This window comes from Babylonia areolata, chromosome 25 (assembly GCF_041734735.1).
Source record: "Babylonia areolata isolate BAREFJ2019XMU chromosome 25, ASM4173473v1, whole genome shotgun sequence".
Classification (NCBI taxonomy): domain Eukaryota; kingdom Metazoa; phylum Mollusca; class Gastropoda; order Neogastropoda; family Buccinidae; genus Babylonia; species Babylonia areolata.
The window spans coordinates 20,048,610-20,064,168 of NC_134900.1; the positions used below are offsets into that span (position 1 = coordinate 20,048,610).

General features: G+C 44.1%; 1 protein-coding gene across 2 annotated transcripts in view; it reads left to right on the top strand.

The window, feature by feature from the left end:
* LOC143299795 (chitobiase-like) overlaps positions 1-15,559 on the top strand; it is a 22,604-nt gene continuing 7,045 nt past the window's right edge. The window contains exons 1-10 of one of the 2 annotated variants that reach the window (XM_076613230.1): positions 1-99; positions 1,121-1,280; positions 4,610-5,200; positions 5,737-6,173; positions 7,063-7,275; positions 8,343-8,681; positions 9,475-9,663; positions 12,083-12,326; positions 13,288-13,543; positions 15,401-15,547. In XM_076613230.1, the coding sequence (XP_076469345.1) occupies positions 1,130-1,280; positions 4,610-5,200; positions 5,737-6,173; positions 7,063-7,275; positions 8,343-8,681; positions 9,475-9,663; positions 12,083-12,326; positions 13,288-13,543; positions 15,401-15,547 (2,567 nt within the window). In that variant the 5' untranslated portion in view covers positions 1-99; positions 1,121-1,129. Of the gene's footprint in view, positions 100-172; positions 293-1,120; positions 1,281-4,609; positions 5,201-5,736; positions 6,174-7,062; positions 7,276-8,342; positions 8,682-9,474; positions 9,664-12,082; positions 12,327-13,287; positions 13,544-15,400; positions 15,548-15,559 lie in introns of those variants that run through there. The other variant, XM_076613232.1, reaches the window with a different exon arrangement.

Below are 15,559 nucleotides of genomic sequence, written 5' to 3' on the forward strand. Positions count from 1 at the left end.
CATGAGTGGCGTCCCGATTAAACGTATTTCCCAGCTCCGTTCGATTTCAGGGTGGACGAACTTTTTTTCTCGTATCGCCTTGCGATTCAAAGTGTGAAGGTAAAGGTGATATTTAAATCCGTTAACACAAAGACAGTATGTGTAGTTATGGTTTTATTCTGACCTGTTAAACAAGCAAGTACCGTTATGATCGGGCACAGACTGTGACTCAGAGTCGTGTGCACGACATATTTCGGCTTATGAATCACTGTCAGTGAATGTGCATCAGCATCACGACACAGAATCGGATGCGGTTGGTGTCAGTTGTGCACTTTTTTGCAGATATAACGCATTGAACTGATAGATTATGAGAATGTTTGAGTTTAACGTGAATTATTTTTTATCGTTAGTTTGTGTGCGTTCATTTTTAAATACACACAAAGAGATTCGAACACTACCATAATACGTAACGTACAGGGCAATATCCGTAGTTCTTCCCGTGTTCTTACCATTCAGTTTCGTTCCACACACAGGAAAATCGTAAATTTGTTTAAGGAACATTGTAATATATACTCTTCATTTCTTCCTCTGTCAAGAGACATAAAGAAGGCCAGTCAAAGAGTGGAGGGGAAGAAATGTAGAGTATAATTATATTACATTTACAATGTTATCAAGCAATTGGCAAAATTTACCCTCTTATAAACGGAAAAGTACAGGGGAAGAAATGTGGATATTGCCACATACAGCAGGTGTGCAGATCTGATGACCAGGAAGATCATTCTGCCAATAACATTAGTATTGACATTAGAATTTTATCAGTTCAAAGTGTTAAACGTGTTAAGAGAGGAAAACGTTTTGAAGACGGCACAGTTTTGGTGCACTGTCAATAACAGTTAACACTGTGTGGATGAGTTTGTACAGCTGTCAGCTATAGTTACATTAAGGATATGATCACCATTTAGTGAAGCAAGGAAATGAGAAAGTTTAGGAATATGATTAGTTTAAGTTGACGAAATAAGTAAATTGATAAAATCTGTATTATTATATAGCGTTTATCCATTCATTTATTTAGATAGACATGATAAGCATCTGGTATTTGTAATGCATTTGTTGACATATTTTTACATATTATTTGATACAGAATACAGTTATGGCTGGAAGGAAGAAGATGGAGCCTTCTAAACTGTTGCAGCCAGAGCTGGATGCTTTGGCCAAATCTTTAGACATCCATTATGCAGTGCTGGACAATCTGAGTGATGGTCATGCTACATATCAAGCAGCAATTACTATTTGTAACAAAGGTAATGCCAAGATGTTCAACTAGATTTATTATGTATTCTGTTGCTTAGGTGTGTAATAATTGTTGAGTTCCAAGGGTTTAACTTGAGTTAGGAAAGACAGTTTTATTCTTCTATTTGTTCACACTTTTGAGGTTTTTAAGTCCTTGTACTTTGCATTTTTCGTGATGAAAGGAAAAAAAGTGTAGTTAGTCATTGATACAGTTTTGCATCCCATGTGTTAGTCAGACTTTACTGTTCAAGAGGTGTTTTCATTCTGATACAAAATGTGTTATGGATAAAGTGATTTTTAATGATAATATTAAAGTGTGATACATAACTGTTGCACAGTGCATTAGTATGACAGTATATTAGAATATATCAGAATATATCAGAAGAACAAGCAGGCTTTAGAAAAGGGCGGAGCACTGTCGAACAAATATTCAGCTGTCGAGTCCTCATTGAAAAACATCTACAACACCAAAAGGACATCTTTCACAACTTCATCGACTTCAAGAAGGCATTCAATCGGGTGTGGCACAGCGGCCTCTGGCAAGTACTGAGAGGCTTCAACATTGATGAAGGGCTTATTCAAGTCATCCAGGCCCTCTACGAACATTCCAGCAGCGCAGTGCTCCTCAGCAATCAACAAGGACAGTTCTTTCGGACTACAGTCGGAGTCAGGCAAGGATGCCTATTATCCCCGGTACTTTTCAACATCTTTCTGGAGAGAATCATGCAAGAGGCCCTCGAAGACCACCACACTTCCATCACCATTGGCAGCAGGCCAGTCTGCAATCTTCGATTCGCAGACGACATCGACCTCATGGGGGGCACTAACACCGAGCTCCAGGATCTAACAAACAGACTTACTACAAGAGCAAGTGCTTACGGCATGGAGGTCAGCACAGAGAAGTCAAAGGTCATGGTCAACAGCACAACTAACATCAGTGCCAACATAACCATGAATGGTGAGCCCTTGGAAGAAGTGACCAGCTTCAAGTACCTCGGAGCAACCCTGTCCAAAGACGGCACCTGCACAGCAGAAATCTGAAATAGGATTAATTCTGCAACGGCAGCGATGGCCAGACTGAACAGGGTATGGAAGAGCAACATCAGATTCCACACAAAATTCCTGCTCTACAAGTCACTGGTGGTCTCCATCCTCTTATATGGATGTGAGACATGGACACTGATGGCAGAAACAGAAAGAAGAATCCAAGAATACGAAACCAAGTGCTTGAGGAGACTACTACACATCTCCTGCAAGGAGCACAAGACCAATGACTATGTGCGGAACCTGGTCAGCAACCTTGTTGGGCCGCAAGAACCACTGCTGGCGACTGTCAAACGACGGAAGATAATAATAATAATGGATACTTATATAGCACACTATCCAGAAATCTGCTCTAGGTGCTTTACAAAAACGCTTTTATTAACATAAAACATTATATCTATGTTACATACACACACCAAAATGTGACTACACACACACACACACACACACACACACACACACACACACACACACTCACACACACACACACACTGCATACATACATTTTATCATACATGTGTATCTAACAGCTACCTTAACACATACGCACACATAGGCAGGCACAAACTTACATAAACACACGCACACAATACACATTCATATACATGCATGTAGTTATGTACACATACATATGTATACACACATAGTCAAGCACAGCTAACGCAAAGGAAGTGGACCTGCCACAGTTGAACTTATTGCTGAGGGAAAAGGTGAGTTTTGAGACGAGATTTAAAAGTGAGGGAATCAGAATAATGGAGGTTATCAGGGAGCTTGTTCCACGTCTTTGGCGATTGAAAAGAAAACAATCTGTGTCCATAGGTCTTACTTCTGACGTGAGGTATCCTGAGAAGTTGAGTATCAGAGGTAGAACGGAGCTGGCGAGACGAGGTATAGATATGGATGAGTTCAGAAAGATACTTGGGGCCAGATCCGTTGACTGCAGAAAAGGTCAGAGTGGATAGCTTATAGTCTATTCGATCAGAAACAGGCAACCAGTGGAGAGACTGAAGTAGAGGAGAAACATGGTCAAATTTAGAAGCTCTGCAAATGAGTCTGGCAGCGTTATTCTGAATTCGTTGGAGTCTGTCTAACAGATATTTGGGAAGGCCGGCCAAAAGAGAATTGCAGTAATCCAATCTTGAGAGAACCAGAGAGCATACAAGTGTCTTGGTTGCATCGGTTGAGAGATAGTGGCGGATAGAGCTGATTCTACGCAGTTCCAAATAGGCAACTTTACAGATATTCGAAATGTGCTGTTGGAAGGAAAGAGACTGGTCTAGGATTACACCAAGACTGCGAACAGAGAGAGAAAGTGAAACAGGTGTGCTATTGATCAGAACAGAGTCAGGAAAGGAAGGATGTTGACGAAACTTCTTTGGACAGGTTATCATAAATTCAGTCTTATCATCATTTAATTGCAGCTTGTTGAGAGTCATCCAGTCCTTTAGGCCAGCAATGCACTCCTGTGTTTGAGTCACCAGTGCATCAAATTCAGCTATGGAAGCCGACTGATAAAGTTGTGTGTCATCAGCAAAGCTCTCATGCGACATCGCATGATGACTGATGACATCCGACACAGGAGCCGCATACAGCACAAAAAGAACAGGACCTAGAACGGACCCCTGTGGGACACCACATATTTCAAGGCAGATACTCTAGAGTATGATGGCATGGTTTGGTCACGTCATGCGACATAACACCCTCTCCAAAACAATCCTGCAAGGGACTGTAGAGGGAGGGCGCAGACGGGGGCGGCAGAGAAAGAGCTGGTCCGACAACGTCAAGGAATGGACCAAAATGACAATGCCAGATCTCACGACAGCTGCCAACAGAATGGCGTGGTGAGCTATGATATCTTCCTCATGTCCCCCCAACGACCCCAGCGGTCGAGGTAATGAGTTATGAGTTATATTAGAATAATACCTATGTATGTATACATACATGTCAGCACACATGATCCACAGTACAGTTCCTATCACCACTGTCCTTGTGCAAGCATAATGGAGAATTGAACGAAAAGAGAGACAAGATTGATGAAGGAACTGTACAAAATGAATTTAAAGCTAACAATTTGTGCATTGGTGCATAAGGTTGTTTAACATATTGGGAACAAATAGATTTTGGGTTCATATAAACTGCTGTTTCAAAACTAAAAAGCTACACATATTTGGGGAATGAAAAATAGTGTTTCTGTTATTGCGTAACATAACCATGATGGGAATGGTTTTTTGTTTTTGTATGCAAGTACTTTATGTTATTACGTGTATTTATTTATTGACATTGGTGTTGGCTCCAGGAGACATAGAGTTGGGGTACGCAAACTGGTCCATCTTCTTTTCACACATCCGCATGATTGAGCCTCACCGCCTTCCTTGTGATGACGGAATTCTCCTTTCCGAAGGCTTGCATCTTCTGCACATCAATGGCTGCTTGTTTCGCATGCAGCCAACACCAGATTTCACACCACTGAGCAAAGGCCAGGCAGTGACCATCCCTTTCAAGGGGCAGTATTATTCTGTGGCTCGCTCAGACATTTTGCCTAACTGGTACTTATCAGCAGAGGGTTTGGAACCTAGAATTATTGAGTGCACTGCTGGTGAGAGTTTAGATTTTGTGGCACCGTTTGACACAGCTAGCAAGTGGAAGCGATTTGATTACATCCTGAGCAAAACCAGAAAGCGGCGGTATGATTTCTACGATCCTTTCACACCTGAAGCCAGGTTTGAAAGGAATGCAACAAATGATCTTGGGAAAGTTGGAAAATTGGTTATCCCAACTCCATTCAGTATCAGTGTGAATGAAGCTGTGTCACCCATGAAGTTTGATGGAGCGCAGTGGACAGTCGTCTATGACCCAGCATTTCAACAGGAAGCAGAGTACCTGGCAGGTAAGATAATTCCTCCAGGTGATTCTCGTTTCTTGCTCTATTTAGAGCACACACAGAGACATAGACACAGACACAGACACACACACACACACACACACACACACACACACACACACACACACAGAGTTTCATTTTAAGATACTTGCTTTTCAATGTTAATGGGGTACAAATCTTGTCTGTCACATTTGCATTAGGGTCAGCCGAAAGTGACAATATGAATGGCTGTTTACTTTTTAGATTTTGACAGATTTTGCATCTCAAAATAGTTTTTTGTCTCAGTAGTCTTGAATTAAAGAGAGGATGCTTAATATTTTTTTCAGATATTTTCTTTTGAAACCATGATTCTGTGATTCTTCTGTTGGCCAGTTCAATGTTACCAGAAGATCACACTAAATCAAAATATGGCACATCCAGTGGGTGTTTAGTGTGTTTATCTTTTTCCGCATAATAATATGATAATATCATATTTATTGATGTGCCAGCATTCTTGAAACTGATTATTTCTTTTATTAATCTTGTCAATTTGTTTTCTTTAGGAGAACTAGGCACCAAGATTTCTCCCACAGGCTCCTCCTCAGCATCTTCATCACACATGATTTCCCTGGTCCCTGGAGAGGTGTCAGTGGGTCAGAACAAAAAGCACACAAACAATGAAGCGTACAAACTCCATGTCAGCACCACCCAGCAGCAGGTTCGGGTCACAGCCAAGGAGAGAGCAGGTATCTTTTGGGGTGTCCAGAGCCTGATCAGCCTGGTCAGCCAGGGCAGCCTCCCGGAGGTGGAGATCAAGGACGCGCCCAGGTACCCGTACCGCGGAATGCATGCCGATGTATCGCGCAACTTCCACAGCAAGGCGTCAGTGCTGAGGCTGTTGGAGGTGATGGCGCGGTACAAGCTGAACAAGTTCCACTTCCATCTGACCGACGATGAGGGCTGGCGCCTCCAGATTCCTGGCCTGGAAGAGTTGACAGAGGTGAATGTTTTTTTTGGTGTGTGTTTAAGGCACTGCTGGGTTTGCACTTAAAATGGCCTTGGAGATTGGAAACGTCTCCATTCTTAACTCTCCAGGTCTCCTGATTTAAGCCAGGACCCTCAGATTGAAACTTCAATGCTTTAAGTTTAATCCTTTGGCTACTGCACCTGTGGTGAATCTTCTTTGCAGTCCCATTTTATTTTTCTTTAACTCACTCAGGACAGAAAGTTTTCTCCCTTGCTTTTCCCAACAGACGGCCCATTTGTTAGGGTTAGAAAAAAAAATCACAAAAAATACAAAACATAAGGTAACTGACTGAAACTCGCTGTACTTGACCCACTGACCCATCCTCTCTCGTCGTGTGTATGCCCACCTCTCCTCTTCACTGCCCTCCAAATCTGAGTCACTGTCAGATTTGTGGACACCTATAGTACCTGCTGTAATGTTTCTCAAATTCAATTAATGACAGTAATGAGCATGGGTAGGCTATTGTGATATGTTACATATGTGGCTGTGTCAGTGCGTGTAAAAATCATGACGTTTTAGAACCATAAAAAAGATAAAAGATATTGAGCGATTAAAAGGATTAAGTAGTAACATTTTCAGCCAAATTTTTCTTACTAGTGCTTTAAAACAATTATATTAATTCATTCTCATAAAAAGTAGATTGTCACAATGAGTCATTATTATTGCTATTTCTAGTGCTATTACTATTATTATTACTATTGTACTTGTTGATTTCATTGTTGTTGTTCTTCTTTTAAAGTTCATATTCATATTGACAGTGGTGGCACAGACAGGATGCTTAAGGTTATATTTCAGATTTGTAATCATATATTTATATGATCGTGATATATCGTAAACTATTTGCAATTTCCTCCCATGCCAGGTTGGCAGCAGAAGATGTCACAGCAAGGTGTTTGGCAGTATGGGATTGCTACCGCTGCTGGGTTCCGGTCCCCACATCTCCAACTCTGGCACCGGCTTCTACACGGTGGAGGACTACCGGGAGATCCTGCAATTCGCCACACAGCGCCACATAGAGGTCATTCCGGAGATTGACATGCCTGGTCACTGCCATGCCGCTGTCAAGGCCATGCAGGTGAGGTTAACCCTAGGCTGCTGCTTACTAGTGTGTTGTCATCAGTGAAAGGTCCTTCTGCACTTGTAATTTAAGATCGTTCCACATTTGTATTATTTTCCTTCTTTTTATTCTGATTTCATGGGTTGCAGCTGTTCCATTCACTTGTACGTGTGAGTGGGTTTTTGGTTTTGCATGCATAACCATTTTTACCTTGCCATGTACTGTTGGGATTACAGCTTGTGTAACCTTCTTTGCCTTGGAGATTTTAGCAGTAATGTTTACATGATTTCATTTCACGTACATGATACAGATATTGCTTCACTTGTTACTGTAGCATCATTGTCAGGATAAAAAGTGTTGAATGCATCTCAGAACAGTTTGTGTGACAGTTGCTGAGCAATAAGCATGACTTTCTGGCTGTGATCATAAACAAACTTGAAAAAAAAGCTTGAAAATGCTTGATCCGTGCCTAAACTAGTTTGGTCAGTTTCCATCGAGTTTTTCAAGTCGTGATCCTTCCCTTTTTGTCAACACTGAGTTGAAAGGTTGAAAAACCAGAAGCATCATTCTGGTGTTGCTGTAAAATCACACACATTGGTGCCCAAACACTGCATGGGAAGAGGGCAGAATTGCATTGTATTATATTGCATTACTTTTTTTGTTAGAACAGATTTCTGTGAAATTGTTTTGGCTGTTTTCACCAAGGAGAGCATATTGGTACAATGCCACCCATACTTTTTTCCCTTTTTCTGCTTGCAAGTGCATTTGTTTTGCACTGAAAGTGGATTTTTCTACAGAAGTTTACCAAGGTCCTTTTGTTGCCACGGGTTCTTTTACGTGCACTGAGGTACCTCAGTTTGTCGTCTATTCCAAATGAACAGTGTCCAGACCACTACTCAAGTGGAGTGGGGCGAAGTAGCGGAGGGGCAGAAGATATTGGCGAGTTTGGGATATGGTCCTGTGCAGTTAGATTCTCTCATTTCCTAAGCCAAGTGGATGCGTTGATAAACACAAGGCCAGCGCTCCACATGAGTTAAGACAAAACATTGTCCTTTCATTTTCATTTACAAAGAAGAATTCAACAGGTCCGGTACAGCAGACTGAAGGAAGCCGGGGATGTGCGGGCAGCAGAAGAGTACCTGCTGTCAGACCTGTCGGCCACCACCAACTCTGACTGCCAGTCCGTGCAGATGTTCAGTGAGAACTCCCTCAACCCGGGCCTGCCCTCCACCTTCTCCTTCATTGGCAAGGTGATGCAGGAGATCCAGCGGATGCACCAGGACATCTGCCCTCTGCAGATGTTTCACTTCGGTGGGGACGAGGTTCCTTACGAAGCGTGGGAGGAGTCACCAGCTTGCCAGGCGTTGATTGACAGTGGGCAGGTGTCGTCGTTCAAGCACCTGATGGAGTACTTTGTTGTCAAGGTCGGACTGTGGTGGGGGTGGTGGATGTATGATGTAGAGGTTTTAGTGTGTTGTTGTTGTAATGTTTATTGATGCGTAAATTCTGGTTTGTGGGTTGGTGTGAGTGGGTTGAAGAGAGAGAGAGAGAGAGAGAGAATCTGTGTTCAGTTAAATTTTATGTCTGTCCAAATAATGTGATATTAGTGAATGTCATATTAGTGAAGACTACCTCCTGCCCCCCCTGGGTGTGGGTGTGGGTGTGGGTGTGTTTATGTTTTACTGGCACACAGTCCCACATGATATCGTTATTCTTATCAATGAACAGCATATTAGGGGGATGGAGGAAGATGAAATATAGAGAAAAACTGAAAGCATTGAAATGGAGTGATTGAGGTAGAAATGGAGGAGATTCAAGTTCGCAAATGAAGAAGAACCCGTCACTTTATTCATTAATTCTTTTTTTTTTAAAGTCCAATGTTTTTTTTTATATGTCCCTTTTGATTCATCTCATCACTGTGTTTATTATACAATAGTCTTTGTTTGATTTCATGCATGAATGTAGGCATGTGCGTTGACTATGCATGGCATTTGAAAATTTTTGACACCTTTCCCCATTCAGTTTAATGCTTGTACTTTTTACCTCAAGGCCTTACTAGTGCGTTGAGCCTATACAGGTCAGCCATCTGCTCCTTTTTTTCTACACGTTTTAGATGTTTATTTATTTACAGTAGATGTGGTTTAACATATATAGGTCAGTCCACACACTTTGACACTTCCTTTGAACTGAAACTGAAACTTCTACCTTGTGGCTCAGGTGGCAGATATTGCATCAGAGCTGAACCTTGATGTTGGGGCCTGGCAAGACGGAGTGGTTCACAAGTTCGAGCCTCCGTTCCCTCGCAAGAAATTCCCCAACAAGCGTGTGGCGGTGTATGCGTGGAAGAACGTGTGGGAATCAGGCATGGCGTCAGACGTTTACAAACTGGCCAATGCCAACTACCAGGTAAGTCATCATCATATGCCATCAATTTGGAGAATGCATGTGTGCACAGTGCAGTAGCGATTGAAGTTATTGTGAAGTTGGTTGGCTGCAAGGTGAGACCTGGCTTTCATATTACCGTGTACAATTATATTTCTATCTCTATTCATTGACATCTATTCATTGAGATTCCCTACATAGCAATATAGGCACACTTGCATTTGCGTCATTCTGTTCACAATGCCCAGAACTCTCTGCGTCTACATACTGGCACTTTATTCATAGGTGTATGTACATCTCTTATATATAGGTGCATACACAGATTCCTTTCCATTACTGATTATGCACACTCACCCATTTACTTGGGTATATTTGCGCACGCTACATGTATGCTTATACAGCCGCTTATTTCTTGTGAATCGATCTCTTGTCATTTGCATATTCCTGACATCATCACTTGAGTTGATGGAAGTTTATAATCCATTTGCACATATATGTATTCATTTTCATAAATTCATCCCTACCTTGCTTTCGGAGGATGACTGCACTCACAGACAAAACCGCCTCATTCACACCTGAATGTATGCTCCTTCACATATCAGTAGTGGCTGGTCCTTAGGGACCCACACATACTCCCTTCCCACCCACAGGGCTAAGAATGCCCTCTCTTGGTGCAAGGAGTGACAAGGCAACCCAACTCATTTGCCTACAACAATCACCTACAGGGCTGGAGATGCCTTAACTTGGTACAAGGAGGGATGAGGCAGTCCAGCTTAGAGGCGTCACTCTGGACACACATGCCCTTCATTCCTTCCAAGTTTGTAAGGCATCCCTTCTTCCCCCCCCTTGCCTACAACAACCCTTGGTTTGCACCACTGTGGTTGTGACAACAGCTCCACATGGGCCCTACATCTTAGCCAGCCCTCCCATGAAGGGGTGTCTATCTTTGCCTTCCAAGTTTTAGCGGGCCCAAAAACTGCCCACCGGGCAGGAGACAATCACCCTAAGTTCATCTCTTCCACTCCCCTCTAGTAGCAGAAGGGTAATAATTGTTTTCCTCTACACTTGGGAGAAAGGCATATTGACGAGGATGGATGCATCTCACAAAGCGCAACGAACCGTTCATTAGTCACAGGGGTGTACCTTTCTGCGTACTCATACCAGCATGGCAGATGCCGCATTCAAGCACATCAGTTCGCCCCATCACCTTGCTTGAACAGAGATCCAGCATCGATGTCTCAAACAATTGGCATTCGAAAGCACTTTCTGCACTTGGTCTTCCCTGCCCGATCCTTTCAGCCTCAACACACACCCACTGCTGTGGTTACAGATGGGCATTCCTTCTCAAGCACTGTCTTTCCAATGAGACACTTCCATCATGGAGCCCCAGCCTTCAGTCAAAGGCCTGTCAGAGGATGACTTTGTTGTCACTTTGGAAGCAAGCACCATGTCTTTCAGACACACGGTTGCACCACAAGACCACAAGACCCTGTCAACTCCTTCCGGCTTCTTTACATTCCAACATAACCTGCATGGTGGACACCTACATCCTTCCAGCACACAGCAGCTGTTTCCTGATTTACCCATGCTGACTGGTGTCCTCCTTGGACCAATATATGATAATCAGTCGTGTACAACAATGACCATCAGAACAGCAGAGGAGGCAACTGCTGCCCTGACTATTCGGGCTGGAATTCGATTATACAATTTATAGTAGAGAGTGTTTTGCCCAAGTTGCATCCCCAGCCCCTCCATCAAGAGGGCCTTAGGACTCATCATTGGGACGGATCCCAAAGGCTAGTTAGCCCTAAGGCTACAGCACTAAGTCCCAGTGCAATTTGACTTCTAGTCTGAGAGACATAGTCCTTCATGCAAGATTTAAGCTGCAAATGATTTCCCTTTGCAATTAAGAAACCACTGATAATACAGCTCTCACTTTGCTGTTGGCCGTACTGAAAACGTATGTCAGATCAGTGATTTGATGTAAATGGCCAGTACAACACATCTAGAGCCACTTTCCTCCCTGCCCCCGCCCTGCTCCATCCCAGACTTAGTGTGCACCAAACACAGCCAGAGGCCTGTCATGGATCCGGTCCCTTATGTCACTAAAGAACCTTCAGCAACCATTTTCCCCATGAAAACCCTCTTCCATTAGGAATTCCACCACAGAATGAGACTCAGTGACCTGCGGGCACATGAAGTGCACTCCCACAGCCTGATCCAACCCAGCCATTGACCACCGACAACTTTCGGCAGGTTGCTCCAACATGCCACACTCAGGTAGAGAAGCCACCAAGCCTTCCGTATGCCCCTTCGTGATGGTACCTACCTGGGCAATTACACAGCCCTGTCCCAGAGACACCAGGGACCTCATGTGCACCATCAGCGTATTTCTATTATTATTACTACTATTATTACTATTGTTGTTGTTGTGTGTGTGCAGGTGGTTCTGAGTCCAGGGACCCACATGTACTTTGACCATCCGCAGGAGCCGGACCCTGAGGAGCGGGGGCTGTACTGGGCGTGTCGATATGCCGACACAAGCAAGGTGTTCGCCTTCGCCCCCGATAACCTGTTCTCCAATGCTGATGTCCGGCTGACAGGGGAGGCCTTCTCCTCTCAGGATGTCAAGGGAATGCTGGAAGATGAGGAGTTTGAGCCTTTGGAGAAGGCAGAAAATATTGTGGGTGAGTTTTTGTGTGTGTGTGTGTGTGTTTTTTGGTTTTTTTAATTAAACCTTGTAAAGGAAATGTTTGTACACAACCTCTTTTTTACACAGAGCAGTTGGTGAACCTTTGGGTAAAAAAGGTTATGGGTACTATGGCCTTTCATGGCCATCAGGTTAGTGAATCATATCCATGGTGTCCACGGCTTGGCATTGGAAGGCGGGACCCAGTATTTTCCTTCCACTTTTTTTTAACCTTCCCCAACCAAAGTGTGGAATTCACATTGGGTGGAGTGAGGAAAATCAGAGTAAAACATCTTTCCCGAGGCCACAGCATCATGCTGAAATGAGGCCTTAAACCCTTTCCACTGGTCAGCACTGGATCAGGAGTCCAATGCTTTGCTGACAGGGTCTCCTAATGTGGGCCTTTAACAACAACAAAAATCAGATAGATATTACAAACAGCCACTGACACACATTCATGCTATCAAACCATAGTTCAACAGACTACTGACTGCTTCAGAAATTCAGTGATGCCATGCCTCTCCAAACTTCTTGAACGACTCATGCTCCATCAACTTTTCTCTCATTTGACCTCTCACTTACTACTCTGCAATCACCAGTCTGCTTATAGGCCTGGGCACTGCACAGAGACTGTTCTTCTATGCATTGTAAATGATCTGTTGAATTCTCTAGATCAAGACAAAATTTCTGTTCTTTTACTTTTGGACCTTTCTGCAGCCTTTGATATGATAGATCACTTGGCTTAATTCTGATCCTGTTTGTCACACCGGTGTTCACTTTGCTTGATTCTGATCCTGTTTGTCACACCAGTGTTCACTTGGCTTAACTCTGATCATGTTTGTCACACCAGTGTTCACTTGGTTTAATTCTGATCATGTTTGTCACACCAGTGTTCACTTGGTTTAATTCTGATCCTGATTGTCACACCAGTGTTCACTTGATTCTTATCCACATCACAGGACTGCAAGGGCAGCTGTGGACGGAACTGGTGCGAACCTCGGACCAGTTTGACGCCATGATCTTCCCCCGCCTGTTGGCGCTGGCGGAGCGTGCATGGCACGAGGCCTCATGGGAAGGGCTGGGCAGGGAGGAGAGGAGGCGGGAGGAGGGCTGCAGGGAGGACTGGTGCCAGTTCGCCAACACACTGGGCTACAGGGACCTGGGCCAGCTGGACAGGTGGGGGGTGCAGTACTATCTGCCTCCACCTGGGGCAAGGTGCGACGCTGGTGTCAGGGGTCATGGTCGTGTGTGTGTGTGTCTTTGTGTTGGTGTACATGATACTATATTTATAATGATGATGATGGTGATGATGATAATAACTATAATCATGATGATAATCGTGATAATGATGATGACAATAAACATTTATTTAGCATGTTTTCTCATATATGGTTCAAAGTGCTTTTCATGTACAAAACTCATTAATTAACTGTAAATGATGAAATGATAATCAGACCAGCCGCCGTGGTGAAGTGGTTAGTGTCGCAGACTGACGGCTGGGAGGATGCAGGTTTGAATCCCAGCGGAGGTGGGTTTTTCGGCCCGTGGCCGGCTCCTACCCAGAGTTGAGTGTGCTGTGGGCTTAAATGGGGAGACTGGGACCACACATTCGAGTGTCATCCGCTTCAAGGATGCGTCTTTGGGTGTGTTGCTCTAACTACCTGACCAACACTGCAAGTGTCTGTATCTCTCAGGCCTGGTTAACGCCGGGGTATCATTATGACAGGAAGCGTAGAGTATAGCCTTGTCACGCAGTCCCAAACCAAAAATGGACCTCCATAGCAACATTGTTATCGTCATCGTCATCCTCCTCCTCCTTTATCATCATCATTGTAAACAAAACAGTCTCAGAGTCTGTGGCCTTTCATGCCCTGCTCTCATGGTGACCTCAGTTTCGATACCCCTCCACTTCTGTGCTTGTGGTGAGCCCTGTCAATGTCTTCAGTGTCGGCAGATTCATGGGGGGCTGTTTGAGGGACGTGGTGGCGGTCTCCACTCTGGGAGGGATGCTCACCCAGTCTGGCTCTGCAACTAAGCCATTATTGTCATTAGTAGGGGGCTTAGTAGGTGGTGTCAAATCAGAACAGGCACCACTGAACACCACCGAAGTGACTCCACAGCAGTGCAGGGTCTCCTCTGGTGTGTGGCCTTCTGGTGACCTAACATCGATGGTTCCCTACGGACTGCTGACGCTGGAACTGTGACGGATGAACCCAGGTGTCGCCGTGAATGGGGGAATCTAAATGAGCGTCATGGGAGTAATGCCACTGAAACGGTGCAGATGATGGTGCAGCAAAAAAAAAAAAAGAAAAAAAAAAGATGATCAGTTTACACACTTACTGCAAGTAGACATGATACCACTCATCTAACTCACTTGTGTGCGCACGCGTGCGTGCGCGCGCACACACACACACACACACACTCACACACACTTGTGCACACATATACATGCACACACTCACATAAACACGCACGTACGCACAGAATCTCACACACATACACAAAACCTTTATAGCATGGAGAATGATCCTAAGTCTGTGAAATTAGCATGGAGTTAGGAACAGTGTGAATGCTTTCCAAACTTAGCGCTGCTAACATTGCTCATGTGTCCTAGCCCTGGACAGCTACAAACTATTTTGAAATTTCTAGCAAAACAGTGTTATTTGTCCCTATGTGATATAACAAGGCCCTTCCTGCTGTTTGCTTATATCAGAGATTGATATAAACTTACATTGGGCCAGTAGAAAAGTGAGAGCTGTATGATCAATGGTTTCTCCACTACAGTGGGAATGTGTTTACAGCTTAGTCTTTTGTGAGGGACTATGACTATCAAAATAGGAGGCAAGATAGCACTGGCTTTTCTTAGTGCTGCAGCCTTGGGGGCTAGTTGGCCTTTGGGGACTATCCCAATACCAGCTGTCCTGAAGCCAGTTTGGCTGAGAGAGTGGAGATGTAACTTGGGCAAGACACTCTCCACTGTATTCAAATTCTAGCCCAGTTAGGACAGTAGTTGCTTCCACTGTTGCTGTTCTTGATGGTCCTGGTCAGACACAACTGATGATGTTGGTGCAGACTGCAGGAGGGCTGTTACCTGGAGGTGAACAGCCAGATCCCAGGCCTGCCTGTGCAGTACTCCACAGACAATGGGGATCAGTGGCTCACCTACACACAGCCTGTTGACGTCACCAACACCAAAGACCTCATCATCCTGCGCACCTGGTGTGTACACTG